The sequence below is a fragment of the Macrobrachium rosenbergii genome, chromosome 21 (genome assembly GCF_040412425.1).
Source record: "Macrobrachium rosenbergii isolate ZJJX-2024 chromosome 21, ASM4041242v1, whole genome shotgun sequence".
Lineage (NCBI taxonomy): Eukaryota > Metazoa > Arthropoda > Malacostraca > Decapoda > Palaemonidae > Macrobrachium > Macrobrachium rosenbergii.
This window is the reverse complement of record NC_089761.1, coordinates 13,892,390-13,907,431: the sequence shown is the minus strand read 5'-3', so window position 1 is coordinate 13,907,431 and position 15,042 is coordinate 13,892,390. Positions and strand designations below refer to the sequence as shown.

General features: G+C 37.0%; 1 protein-coding gene across 1 annotated transcript in view; it reads left to right on the top strand.

The window, feature by feature from the left end:
• Cog3 (conserved oligomeric Golgi complex subunit 3) overlaps positions 1–15,042 on the top strand; it is a 200,283-nt gene that overhangs the window by 139,496 nt on the left and 45,745 nt on the right. Inside the window, exons 8-10 of the mRNA XM_067123036.1 lie at positions 6,168–6,314; positions 6,489–6,632; positions 8,217–8,423. Coding sequence (XP_066979137.1) covers positions 6,168–6,314; positions 6,489–6,632; positions 8,217–8,423 — 498 coding nt within the window. The remainder of the gene's footprint in view (positions 1–6,167; positions 6,315–6,488; positions 6,633–8,216; positions 8,424–15,042) is intronic.

Here is a 15,042-nt window from a genome sequence, read left to right as displayed (position 1 = left end):
CCCAACAGAAAAGAACTGATGGGTCGCCCGGGATCGACATGGCTGGCGGAGGACGCCGTGGCGTCATAATAAGTTCTCATAATTGTAAAAAAGGCGAGACCATTACAGCCAATATATAGAACAAAACCCCACAATAAGATGGTACTTAACTTGGAGATGGTAAAGCTGCTCGATGACATGATTAAAGATGAAAATAAATCCAAAAAGGGCACGAGCACACAAAAAGGAATGGTAGCGATCACGTGCTAGAAAATGGAATGAGGTAGGTGGCGCTGCAAACACGAGCTGGCGGGCGTTTTGTGTGTGGGGCTGTAACGGCTCACCGCTCTCTTCTGGGGGTTTTAACAGGAGAGATCTTTCGAGTAAGACTCCGTGGTAGTGATCCTTCACTCACCCTTCGTTATACCGACGTCTTCCTTGAGAAGACGCCGATCTGGGGGTAGTAACCCCAGCTTTCCTGAAAGCTCTTTTTCTCTGGTATATCTAGCATTTTATACCTAGAAATTCGTGCTACAATGGAATTTCACCGCTGACACGGACCGGACTCAGAAATAATATATTTTCATATATGTTACATAAGGGGAATTTTTTAGTTGACAATAAGTTATGTGCGTCCCGGGGCTCGAACCAACGAAAGACAAGAACTCAGGACTACAGTGATGCCTTTACCCACACGGCCAACAAGTGAGGTATAGGTTGTATTTAGAGTTGATATCAACCCACCTCTGCCATGCTGACCATGTAGTGCGTTTGTCTCACGCAGCCATATTATGACTTTTTATCACATCACCATGATTCCAATACAAGCATTAAGCTACAAACGTCCTTTAATATCCAGTTCGCTCTACCTCGGAAATAATATATTTTCATATATGTTACCGAAGGGGAATTTTTTAGTTGATGATAAGTTCATCGTCCCGTCGGCTCGAACCAACGAAAGACAAGAACTCAGGACTACAGTGACGCCTTTACCCACATGGCCAACAAGTGAGGTATAAGTTGATACCGGCTCCCACGTACAAATCCCCATCGAACTTAGGTATTTGTATTTAGAGTCGATATCAACCCACCTCTGCCATGCTGACCATGTAGTGCGTTTGTCTCACGCAGCCATATTATGACTTTTTATCACATCACCATGATTCCAATACAAGCATTAAACTACAAACGTCCTTTAATATCCAGTTCGCTCTACCTCGGAAATAATATATTTTCGTATATGTTACCGAAGGGGAATTTTTTAGTTGATGATAAGTTCATCGTCCCGTCGGCTCGAACCAACGAAAGACAAGAACTCAGGACTACAGTGACGCCTTTACCCACATGGCCAACAAGTGAGGTATAGGTTGATACCGGCTACCACCTTCAAATCCCCGTCGAACTCAGATATTTGTCTTTAGAGTCGATATCAACCCACCTCTGCCATGCTGACCATGTAGTGCGTTTGTCGCACACAGCCATATTATGACTTTTTATCACATCACCATGATTCCAATACAAGCATTAAGCTACAAACGTCCTTTAATATCCAATTCGCTCTACCTCGGAAATAATATATTTTCATATATGTCATCGAAGGAATTTTTTAGTTGATAATAAGTTCATCGTCCTGTGGGCTCAAACCAACGAAACACAAGGACTCAGGACTACAGTGACACCTTTAACCACACGGCCAACAAGTGAGGTATAAGTTGATACCGGCTCCCACCTACAAATCCCTGTTGAACTCAGGTATTTGTATTTAGAGTTGATATCAACCCACCTCTGCCATGCTGACTATGTAGTGCGTTTGTCACACGCAGTCATATTATGACTTTTTATTACATCAATGTGATACATATACAAGCAATAAGCTACAAACGTCCCTTAATATCCAATTGCTCTACCTCGAAATAATATATTTTCATATATGTTACCAAGGGGAATTTTTTAGTTGATAATAAGTTCGTCGTCCCGTGGGCTAGAACCAACGAAAGACAAGAACTCAGGACTACAGTGATGCCTTTACCCACACGGCCAACAAGTGAGGTATAAGTTGATACCGGCTACCACTTACAAATCCCCGTCGAACTCAGGTATTTGTATTTAGAGTCAATATCAACCCACCTCTGCCATGCTGACCATGTAGTGCGTTTGTTGCACGCAGCCATTTTATGACTTTTTATTACATCAACGTGATTCATATACAAGCATTAAGCTACAAACGTCCTTTAATATCCATTTCGCTCTACCTCAGAAATAATATATTTTCATGTGTTACCGAAGGGGAATTTTTTAGCTGATAATAAATTCTCGTCCCATTGGCTGGAACCAACGAAAGACAAGAACTCAGGACTACAGTGATGCCTTTACCCAAATGGCCAACAAGTGAGGTATAGGTTGATACCGGCTACCACCTTCAAATCCCCGTCGAACTCAGATATTTGTCTTTAGGGTCGATATCAACCCACCTATGCCATGCTGACCATGTAGTGCGTTTGTCGCATGCAGCCATATTATGACTTTTTATCACATCACCGTGATTCATACACAAGCATTAAGCTACAAACGTCCTTTAATATCCATTCGCTCTACCTCGGAAATAATATATTTTCATATATGTTATGGAAGGGGAATTTTAGTTGATAATAAGTTAAATGCGTCCGTGGGCTTGAACCAACGAAAGACAAGAACTCAGGACTACAGTGACACCTTTACCCACATGGTCAACAAGTGAGGTATAAGTTGATACCGGCTCCCATCTACAAATCCCCGTCGAACTCAGTTATTTGTATTTAGAGTCGATATCAACCCACCTCTGCCATGCTGACCGTTATTATCAGAGGTGGGTTGATATCGACTCTAAATACAAATACCTGAGTTCAACGGGGATTTGAAGGTAGGAGCCGGTATCAACTCATACCTCACTTGTTGGCCGAGTGGGTAAAGGCGTCACTGTAGTCCTGAGTTCTTGTCTTTCGTTGGTTCGAGCCCACGGGACGCACTAACTTATTATCAACTAAAAATTTCTCTTCGCAACATATATGAAAAATATATTTCTGAGGTAGAGCGAATTGGATTTTAAAGGACGTTTGTAGCTTAATGTTTGTATATGAATCACGGTGATGTGATATATATATATATATATATATATATATATATATATATATATATATATATATATATATATATATATATATATATATATATATATTTTATATATATATATATATATATATATATATATATATATATATAGTAATACCTTGCCCTTTACAACACCAGGGACTTCAGTTTACCAGAATACATCAATACAGTCAAAACAAATATATATATATATATATATATATATATATATATATATATATATATATATATATATATATATATATATATATATATGTAATTGCTCAGTGACCTTTGGAAAGTTGGGTCAGCTATTCACAGGGTCCATTTTTACTGTACACAGCATATAGGAAAATGCTGAACCATTCGCATACCACAGGAAATTGCAGAGCTCCTTGGTGACAGGACACGGGCAGTAAAAATGCGGTTTCAGCTTAAATCATTCTAGAAGCCGAACCGGTTATAAATCCGGTTTTGACGAAAGCATTCAGTAATGTATGTGTGTGTACGTGTATCTCATGACGCCTTGAAGTACATTGAACTTGGTGATGTCATGAGAGTGTGTTCATTTGTCCATTGCATAATGAATATAATGGGAGGGATCGTTGAACGATTGGGCATTTGCGATCCGTTAATTTTATAATTGAGCATGTGAACTGTGAAAATTCACATGGAGACTGTCCCAGAGGATTTTGTGAAGTATTTCCTCTCTCCAGGTTACCCTCCTTGTTAGTTAATTCACAGCCAGTCCATTGCATGTGCTGATGGATACTCCATATATGAAAGACTATGGTTTGTATATCTAAAAAAAATGCACATTACTTAAAAATTTGCTATTTTTAAAAATAATGAGCGACATGCACACTCATCAAAGTGATAGGTCACACTTTTGGATATGCTTGTCACTACAAAGCTTAAGATTCAAATGGATTTCAGGCTTTTTCGTGACAAGTGTATCCAAAAAGTATGAAATTGAAAGTTAAGAGGTGACTGTACTCGTATATAATTACTGTATAGTATACTCGCGTATCATGCGACCTTTGAAGATTTCGAAGCTAATTTTAAGGGGGTTACATCATACACGAGATGTAAAATTAGCGCATGTAATTCATATATTAGTATCATAGTATAAAATACAAACATGCAACTTTTCCCCTTGGATCTTCTAAAACGTTTTGCTTTATTTCACTGTACAGTATTCAATAATATTGTATGTGTTCTCATATTACTATTGTATTATAAAGTATGAACATAGAGATCAATTTTTTGGTTTGGAAATCAGCTGAGGGTGATTAAGAGGTAAGTTAATTTTGCTGTATTTAACTCAGAGCGATTTTCTTGCCTCTAGTTAGTGTAAATGAATCTCTAGATACTGTACTCTGTTTATGTGGGCAAGGTTATTTTTCGTTATACAAAGTGTTTTTAAGTCGAAATATAACAAATGCATCTCGTGAACTAAATTTAGTTTTTTTTTTTTTAATAGATGGTGTTGAGGGCATTTTTTATTCTTTTTTAAAAAATCTACAGAATTCCGTTCGCTATTTTCACTTGATTTCATCATAACATGAGTTTTATGTATGTATTGTTTATCAGCGTGAAGACAACAGTAAAATGTGTTCTTTCATGTCCAGTAGTTTTGATTAAAATACTTTTTCTCCAATTTTATTTACAGTCAAGTTTGATGGCATATCGAAGTTTACGGGAGTTTCATCCATGTTGCTGATGCACAATAATTTATAGTAATTAGCAGCTTGAACATTGTTTTCTCAGCTTCAGCTACAACTTGCAGCTTAAATTTAGCAGTATATTTCCTTGCCGATTTTTCTCATCACAGATAAGGGCATAATGTAAAAATATATCGTTCCTGTTCTACTTAACTTCTTTTGTAACAACAACAGTAATTTTTTACCACTATACGATAGTTGAAATGCAAGCAAAACAGATGATGTTATCCGATTCGGTTGTTCATAGCAAAACAGCTATTTCTTGTTCAGTTGTTTATAGCTGTGCACGTTTATGCAATGAGTATAACGTTACTAATGATACTTTTATCATTCTCTTTTACTTTTTAATTTATTTAACTAGAAGATGGGATAGATAAAGTAATGGAGGAAAAGAGGTTAGTCTATTGTAATTTGGTCTTTCAAAAAAGGAACTCACATGATACATGCAGTACACGATAAAATAATTTTCTAGGGGTGAAAATTTGTGTCGCATGATACGCGGGATTGCGCATTACATGAGTAGGTATATACGGTATATTTTATATATTTTATCATTGTACATAATTTTTTATATAATTAAATGACTCCATTGCAAGAAGCATCATGGGCAAATCTACTGAATTATCTTGATTCCTCTGTTGATAACATAATGTCATAGTAATATTTTTGTATGAAGTATGTTTGATGTTGTGCTTTTTGTTTTGAACTTTGTTTTTTATACATACATAGACTGTTTTTTATACATACACATAGAGATGGTCTAGTTACCATCCATGTTTTCTACAGAGAGGCCACTCTTCGGTGTGCTTTGTCTGGCATATCATAGATGGCTAAAGATCTGCTGTGTCTTTCAGCCTTGAGCTGCATTGCTATTGCTTCCTGCTTTTTACTTTTCATTTAGTCTCTCTGGTATCCTTCCGGCTAGTTGTCAAGTTCTTTTAACTGTACTATACTGTATTTATGGTTCCCATTCTGGGATTTGGCAGTTTATGGTTTTTTTTTAATAAAAGTATTAGTGATAGTGATTTTAAAGTAGGAATAATATAACAGTGATACTTTTATTGACTACGTGTTCTTTAGGGTGAAATGGAATGAACATGTTTAGTATTTTAGAGTAAAAGTGTATTTATTTGACAAATTATAAGCTTTAGTAATAGTTATGTGATAATAGTAATGATGCATGCAAACACATTTTAATGGAATTGCTTTAGAACCTAAGAGGATATTGTAATTAGATTTTTTCCTCACAGAATTGTTTACCTCTTTGTTTTCCATTAGGTTATCATTAGTAGTAATGATACAGTAAAAATGTTTATTTATTGAAATTTTTCTTCACAGGGCGTATCATTAGAAGCACTAGCAGCGTGTATGCAGAGTCTGAGTGTTGCTTCAGCATCAATCAGTAAGACATCATCTCCCCTGGATGCCCAGTTATTTGAGATTAAACATCTACTCATTCTTCGAGAGCAGATGGCTCCTTTCCAGGTTTGTTTCTTTTTTCTAAAGATGTTTCAAGAAGAGTACATTTTTCCATAGATTTTTCAACCCCTAGTCATGGTGATCTTTTCCTGGAGAATGTATATTGTTCTGAATGAGAATGTAGGCCATATTGTCCATAATCAGAATGTAGGCCAAACACTTGTTCAACTTTTTTTACAGGTTGATGCTTGTTTACATGAGACCAGCCTTGACTGGAGTAAGGTGCGAAGTGCTGCCCTGGGTTTAATACAGAAGAGGGGTAGACTTTTCTCACTTTCCTCAAACAATGCTCTTCTGGAGTTCATTGTAGAAGGAACTCCACAGGTATGTAATTTATTTCACGTTGCTTTGATGTTAGCATTTTAGATTAAGTTGATGAGTGTATGATTAAATATTTGAAGCATTTTATTTTATTCTATTTGGTGCATTTGGTGGCTGTGCATTACTTTCTGTACAATGAGAATTAGGAGTTAATGCTTTGTAGATTTAAGTTGATAAGTGCATGATGAAATATTTGAAGCATTGTACTTCATATGTTGGCTATTCATTGCTTTGTAACAGAAAGAATTAGGAGTTACTGTAATTATAATAGTGAGGAAGCAATCTGTTGGAAAGCAATTCAAAGGCATTCACATATTATAGGATGGTGCACTTGTTAATTCTCAGTTGACAAAAAAAAGACATGCATTCAGTTATATATTCCAGTGTAAAACAGTTCTGATGTACAATATTTCTGCTATTCCTTATTTATCTCCTTTTATTCTTTTTCGGGAAGTTGTGTTCATTACAGTGCAGTGACTGCTATGTAGGTAATACTTGTATATTTTTGAGTAATGGTAATCTTATAAAAACAGAATTTATTTTGTAACTTATAAAACCAAATATAGCATTAACGACATATAACCAAACCAGCAATAAAAGGTAAAGGAAGTCAAGGAGAAAGGTAAAAAAAGTAAGTCGGGGGTTTGAAAACATTGTTTATATAGTTACCATCTTGTATAAGGCAGCTAAATGTGGCACCAGAGTTTGCCAAGCTATCACAAATACAATATAGGAATATTGCATTATATAAAAAATTTAGTTCAAAGGAGATGATGGTTTAAATAATCAGTTATAAAAACTAACCAGACCACTAAATTGAAAGTTTAATTAGACTAACTAGTTTAGAGGTGATGTTCAGCACCCATAACTATTGTATGTATACAGTAAATTACACACATTAATGTAAACATATGTCCTAGGAGAAAACAGGAAAGGAACAGGAATATAGCAGTACAGTACTGTATGACACTTTTTATGGTAATCAGCCAGCTGTGGTTAGACTAAGATGGAGCAAATTAGTTGAAAATGTGTGGAATGCATGTAGACCCAGACTTCATAATTATGAGGTAATATGTCAAAAGCTTTTTGAACATTGAACTTAGCTATGAACAAATTTTCATTTCCTGTAGTCATGCTTTACCAAAAACATAAAGCCATATGGTACCACTGTAACCTGATGATTAAAATTAGATTACTTGCAAGAAAAAGAATCATAATTAAAAGACTGGCAATCCATTCACTTCACCCGGCCCCACATCCCAGGCTACTCAAACCCCCCATTACCAACCTCCCTTGCCCTAGAGCAGTGCTAATGAAAATTGGTTATTTTAAAATTCTCCTCGCTGAAAAACTAAGTCTTAAAATGCATATCTTGATAAAGCATTTTCTGCTCAAATTTATTTTTTCTTTCATTTCCCAAAATATTTGCATAAACTCATGTTACACCCTGTATAATGGAGAGGTAAGTATTTAAAAAATAAATCCTAAATATTTATATTTTATTCACAAGTTTATCAGAATTTAATATTGTTGATTTGATGTGTATGCACGTGTGAAAAATTAATTATAAGCACTTCTTTTGGGCAGGTAACTGAATTGCGCCTTGATTCTAAACGGGATCTTGACAACCAGCTGAAAACCTTGTGTGAACGATTGATTTTTACTTGTACTGAAACACTTTCAAGTCCACTTACTAGATTCCTAGCCAAGGCAGACGTTATCCTACAAATGAATAAAGAAGAAAATGTTAAACCTATTGTTTTAAAAAATCAACCATTTGCAGTACCAGAGAAGGTAAGCTCCCTGTATCTTTAGTGTTTTTTTTTTTTACATGAAAGTGTCTATACAGAATACAAACAGTTGCTATAAAAATTTCAGTCTTGATTGGTAAGTCCAATACTTTAGTTCAGCTTACCTTATTAGTAACAAGCAAGCAGCCTAATGTACTGTATTACTTCTCATACCTGCTACTGAGATCAGGGTTTGCCATAATCAGTACTTTAATTAGTTCCTATGGGGAAACAAACTCTTAAGCTTTTCATATATGGAGTATTCTTTAGCATGCACTGGAACAGCTGTACACTTGAACAACAAGAGTAACCTGGTAGAGACAGGGAAAAGATGGGGTGGTTACCCACGCCCTCCTTTCGCCATCCAGTCTTCCTAGAGTCGGTTTCATCTGCATACATGCTTCACTGTTCTCTCCATGTGTGCTGTAGTTTGGATGAATACAACCAAAATTTGCCTTTATTCCAATTTTGTAGTTGCCCTGTGCATTACTTTTTGTTTGTTTTGGTATTATTATGGTGTCTTTTGGCCTGGTTTTTCTCTTATGGAGAACAAACAGGACCAGCACCATTATTAGCGCTGTGGATAGCCATGTCCTGCCCTCCATTTCACTAGACACGTTCTGTATTTACAACGTGTACTGTATTACTTCTCATACCTGCTACTGAGATCAGGGTTTTCCATAATCAGTACTTTAATTAGTTCCTATGGGGAAACAAACTCTTAAGCTTTTCATATATGGAGTATTCTTTAGCATGCACTGGAACAGCTGTACACTTGAACAACAAGAGTAACCTGGTAGAGACAGGGAAAAGATGGGGTGGTTACCCACGCCCTCCTTTCGCCATCCAGTCTTCCTAGAGCCGGTTTCATCTGCATACATGCTTCACTGTTCTCTCCATGTGTGCTGTAGTTTGGATGAATACAACCAAAATTTGCCTTTATTCCAATTTTGTAGTTGCCCTGTGCATTACTTTTTGTTTGTTTTGGTATTATTATGGTGTCTTTTGGCCTGGTTTTTCTCTTATGGAGAACAAACAGGACCAGCACCATTATTAGTGCTGTGGATAGCCATGTCCTGCCCTCCATTTCACTAGACACATTCTCTATTTACAACTTATAGAGGAAGGGAATGCACATGAGCCCTTGGTCATCACCTCATTAGGAGAGTTATGACAGGAGGAGAAGGAAGTACAGTAAACCCCTCGTATTCACGGGGATGCATACCACAACCCCCTGCAAATAGTTAAAATTTGTGAATAGTTAACACCCCCCTCTAAATCATGGTTCTAGGTTTTTTGACTCCCAGAATTTTGATCCCAATAATTTCACTGAAATCCGGTTTTGTTAACACCCAGTAATTGGACACCCAAATAAAGAAATAGCTTGTTTAAGAAGCATATTTTTTTTTAAATTGCTTAGGGCAATTACCTTATTTCAGGAAATGGAAATGACATAATCTGATTGTTTAGTAAGTTGAAGGCTTAGTTTACGTATTTTTTTAATTCAAGTATATCAGTAACATTAAGCAGTTGCATCCAAGCTCCTGGCAGTATAAAGACATTTTTCTGTATCCATGTCTCATACTATTCAGAGCATTCGTGGAGGAAAGAAATTCGTAGATGACTTGAATTACTTCCATGAAAGACAGAAAACAAATGCTGATGGATCGAAAATTTATAGGAAGTGTAAAGTGAAGTGTTGCAAAGCACACCTGTTAATGTATGTAGGCATACATTGCAACTCTTCACTTCACACTTTCTATAAATTTTTGATCCATCAGCAGTTGTTTTCTGCCTTTCATAAATGTAATTTAAGTCATATACAAGTTTCTTTCCTCCACAAGTGCTCTGAATGGTATGGGACATGGTTATAAAAAATGTCTTTATACTGCCAGGAGCTCAGGTGCAACTGCTAAATGTTACTGATATACTTGAATTAAAAAAAAATATTATGTAAAATAAGCCTTCAACTTATGAAACAACCAGAAGATGTCATTTCCATTTCCTAAACAAAATAATTGCCCTAAGCTATTTAAAAAAATATGCTTCTTAAATAAGCCATTTGTTTATTTTGGGTGTCAAATTACAGGGTGTTAACGAAACCAGATTTCAGTTTACCGGGAGTGAAATTACCGGGATCAAAAAACCAGTAGTCTACATACCAGCCACCCTAAAAACACTTATAACTGCCTATCCTGAAAGTTAAAATACCAATTTATACCTTAAACCAGCATTTTACAGCAAAAATATACCTTAAACTATTATCCTATTACTGTATTTAATCTTTGAAATGGTATTATTAATATCAGTTCAAAGCCATCTTAAACATTTTACCCTTAAAAATATATACGTACACATAGTTCTAGCCCTTCCAGCCAATAACAGAGAGAGAGAGAGAGAGAAAGAGAGAAATTTTTCAGTATCCTTCATAGCTATTTTATTTGACCACCAAGTGGGCAACATTTTCTACCCTTCGCGGTCAATATATCAAGATAAATTGACAGTTAAATTACACCCCCCCCCATCGCTCCAAGCTTCGGAAGAGACTGGGAATCGATATGTTTTCTTTTAAAATTTTACATAATTTACTAAAGAAATGCATAAATGTAATTATAGCATGGAAAATATGAAAAAATTAATAACATCACATTTATCTATAAAACTACAGTATACAAAACAAACATATATGTTACAGATGCATAAAAAATTCTATCTCAGAGAGAGAGAGAGAGAGAGAGAGAGAGAGAGAGAGAGAGAGAGAGAGAGAGAGAGAGAGAGAGAGAGAGAGAGAGAGACTCTTCAGCCAGGTGCTAACCCTTTTTTTTATGATGACATGCCTTCATCCCTCCCCGTAAGTCGGATATAGAAAAAGATAAGAGATTGAATTAAAATCTAACTATTTTTCTTTAATGAATTGATATTTTGCTGTGTTTACATTTTAATATTATTTGAAAAGTAGTAAATCATTTTTTTATCATATAAAACAAATACTCATACATATTACATATGCATAAAAATTCTCTCATATCATTGAGAGAGAGAGAGAATTATTGTTTTTATTATTTAATATATTATTTAATCTTATTAAACTTAAGATTAATATTTGAAAATTAGTACTGTAAATCATTATTTATCATAAAATGTATATGTATGTACAGTACAGTATTAGTCACAAAAATAATATGAAAATACACAATGTTGCTTTACGGAAAAAATCTGCAAATGGGTCAGTTTTCCTGTGAATAATTTATAGATAGGTTCCACAGAAAATCCCGTGAATTGCTGAGTCTGCAAATTGTGAGAACACAAATCCGGGGGGTTTACTGTATAGGGAGCGCTCACCAGCTTAGCTAAAGCATGGTTCTATGCCAGAATGATGCCTAGTCCTCCCAGAACTTCCTTCTCCCAGCTACCATTCACCTCTCCTCCCCTCCTCCAGCTCCTTTCTCTAGAAAAGAGGTCACCAACATACAAACCTGTTCTTCCCTCACCCAGTGATGATGAAGCTAAAGATTTCTCCTTTTGAATACTTGTGGAAGATAGGGCCTTCCCTTAACTTAGCCAGTTCTCCTTCTCTTTCTGCCTTTTTAGATTTCTTGGCAGGAAAGAATGGAGGCCAACAGATCAGTCTCCTTTACTGCCATGTCGGAGACAGACCACTCTCCCTCCACCCTTGGCTTGAGGTGCCCCATGTAGCCAGGCAAGTGGATGTTGTGATACACCACTTCCCCCTCCACTTTGTTTGACCCACTAGTGCATAGGTCCTCCATATAAGTGGCTAAGTCCATGTTGCGAAAGAAAAGGTATCTTCACTCTTCATCCTCATCTTCCTCCTCCTCATTGTCATCCTCTTCCTCATCTCCCTCAAACTTGGTGCATCATCAAAAGAAAAAATCTAAGTCCTGTACGAAGAGGTGAAGACAATCTCATAGGCAGCGCAAAGACATTAGGTCACCTTCAGATGACCGGTGCTCTTGGTGCAGGGGAAGTGCTTTATCATATCCCTGCTCAGATAGGAGCCATGCCTCTTGTCCTTTCCACTGGACTTACATCAAGATGCTGTGTGTCCCCTCCTCCTTGTTCTGGATTCCTGTCACGGGGTAGGGTCCAGCCTCAGGGTAGCCCGTCTCTGCTCAGGAAAGTCTACCATTATGGCCTGCTTACTGCTCTCAGTCTGTACCATTAGCATTAGAGCAACAGATGGAGCTCTCCCTATCACTCACCTCAGATACCCATTGGAGACCCTATTCGCCACCTTGCTTGGCACGTTTATGGTATCCTCTCCCCTCTAAGCAGGCTTGCTCTTGCTCTAAAGAGAGAACTTCCATTCCCTCTATCTCCCATGGCATAGTCCTCCTCTATCCTGAGAGAGAAAGGATTGGATTGGTGTCACCTCTTACTCTTCTCCTCACTCTCTGTCCTCCATCCACACCAGCACCACTTCCAAAACAATCTTCTTTTGGAGCATAACCCCATTAATTCTCGTCTGTCTTCACCTGCAAAGATGTCATCTTCTACGGGACAATATGGGGAGCAAAAGTCTGACTTCTCTCCCATCTTTTGGAATGAGCACTCGCCTGAGCCAATAGCATTGCCTAATCTTCAAGTCTCATTTTCGGTGTTTTAGCAGAGGTTAATGCCTTGATCAGTGGGCAGGGAGTTAACTTCCAGCCAGCAGATTGAACAAACTCCTCCCCATGCCAGTCACAAGACAGAAGAAATTCTACATGCTGAAGGATGCTGAACATAACCCATCTCTAGTTGGATGCTTGGCTTTGCCATCTAACAAACCACCTGCCTCTTGAAAGGCTCCATCAGGACGGCTTCTCCATTGCCACTGAGGCCAGTTAATTTAGAATCGGTAGCCATGGTCTTTGTCCATGTTATCTCATGCCTGAATCCTTAGCAGTGTGCTCTCACTTGGGAGTTTACTAGTGTCAGGAAGATAGGCCCTCACTTATCTTTGACTTAGGCAGATAGGCCCTCATTTATCTTTCACAATAAGTCACCAGTCAGTGGGTGAACTTGGTTCTGCATTGGAGAGACTGCATTCTTCTCTACTTTCGCACCAGGTTTCACACGAAAGCAGCCTAATTGCTGCATAACAGCTCAATCTGGATTACCCTGTTCTACCTCCCACCCTTCCCCGGTAAAGTCAGCACAACCATAGAAGTGCAACTGGAGGATTCCCAAGAGTCTGCTTTCATCCCTGCAACTGAAGGAAGAATGGATGGCAAGCATGATAATCTTGATAGGTGGGTGGAGAAGATCCCTTTGTTTTGTAATAAGGTTTCTAGTGTGTTGGTCTCTCAGGATTAGATTTTTAGGTCAATGCAGTATCTTTGCAGATGAGCACAAGCTTAGTAATGCAGTGCCTGTTCCAAAGAATGGCATATCTGTAGACTGCAGCAACTACAGACCAATTTCTGTTCTCTCTGTGCTCTCCAGAGTTACAGAAAAACTTATTTTTAAGCCACTATATAAGTATGTGGAATCTAAAGGATTGTTAGCTGATAGGCAATATGCATATAGGAAGCAGTTAGGTACAGTCAGGGAAATGATTCCTTTTACCCCCTGTATTCACTAGACACGCAAAATGGCAACGCCGCTTTTGTTTATGTAGTAGAAACTGTTGAAAATATGAATGAATTCTCTGTTCTCAAAGGCAAGCCTTATTGGTGGAGACATTCCTGACCAGTTAATATATATTCACTTGATTATTTCAAAAGAAATTAAATGACCTGATAAAGAAAAAAGTTTACGAACAAACTACAACATGATTCATGATTTCGTATGTGATTTTTAAAGATTATGTAAGACCTTGTATCAGAGGGAAATTACATAACATAAAATCATCATACATTTGCGTTTTGCTCTTGACACTGACATAGAAATGGACAGGTGGAGGGACGCAGGGGAGGTGGGGGGAGGTTTGCGGGAAGAGGGAGGAGTTTTTTGTAAGGTAGAGGCGATGAACTATCAAAGCATTCATAGCCTCGTTAACGATTTTTCTCCTCTGAAAATAAATATCAATACAATGTCTACAAAATCATATTGATAAACATGACCTATTCCTATACACGAAATGAGAGAGAGAGAGGTAAATGTTAGTTACTTTTTTATAGAGAGAGAGAGAGATAAATGTTAGTTACTTCTATAAAATTTTATAATAAAAGTGCAGTTTCCTTGTTCATTTCTTTCAGTTTCTTAACTCAGTTATTAAATACCATAACTTTGACCAGTCCCATTCAAATGTTTCTCACCACAATTAGCTACATTAGAATTCAAATATTTACACAAAACTTCAAATGAATGACTTGACATAAGGGTGCCTCAGATTGGCTGATTACAATTATGGGTATTAATTCGTTGACCGACATATGCAATGTTTTGTGTAAACCAAATATTTTCATTTGAATATCATCTACCGTATTCTATGCTGAAAATTCAGTCAAATTTGTGTAATTTCAATACAACAGCGGAGGGAAAGTAGCTCTATCTTGAACACCCAACTGTTCTGTATATCGTTATCAGCAAAGAATCAAAATTTTTGTGAGAATATGGATGAATAAAATGATTGGAAATATTGAATTCCCAACAGATACACAGGAGTTTGGAGATGA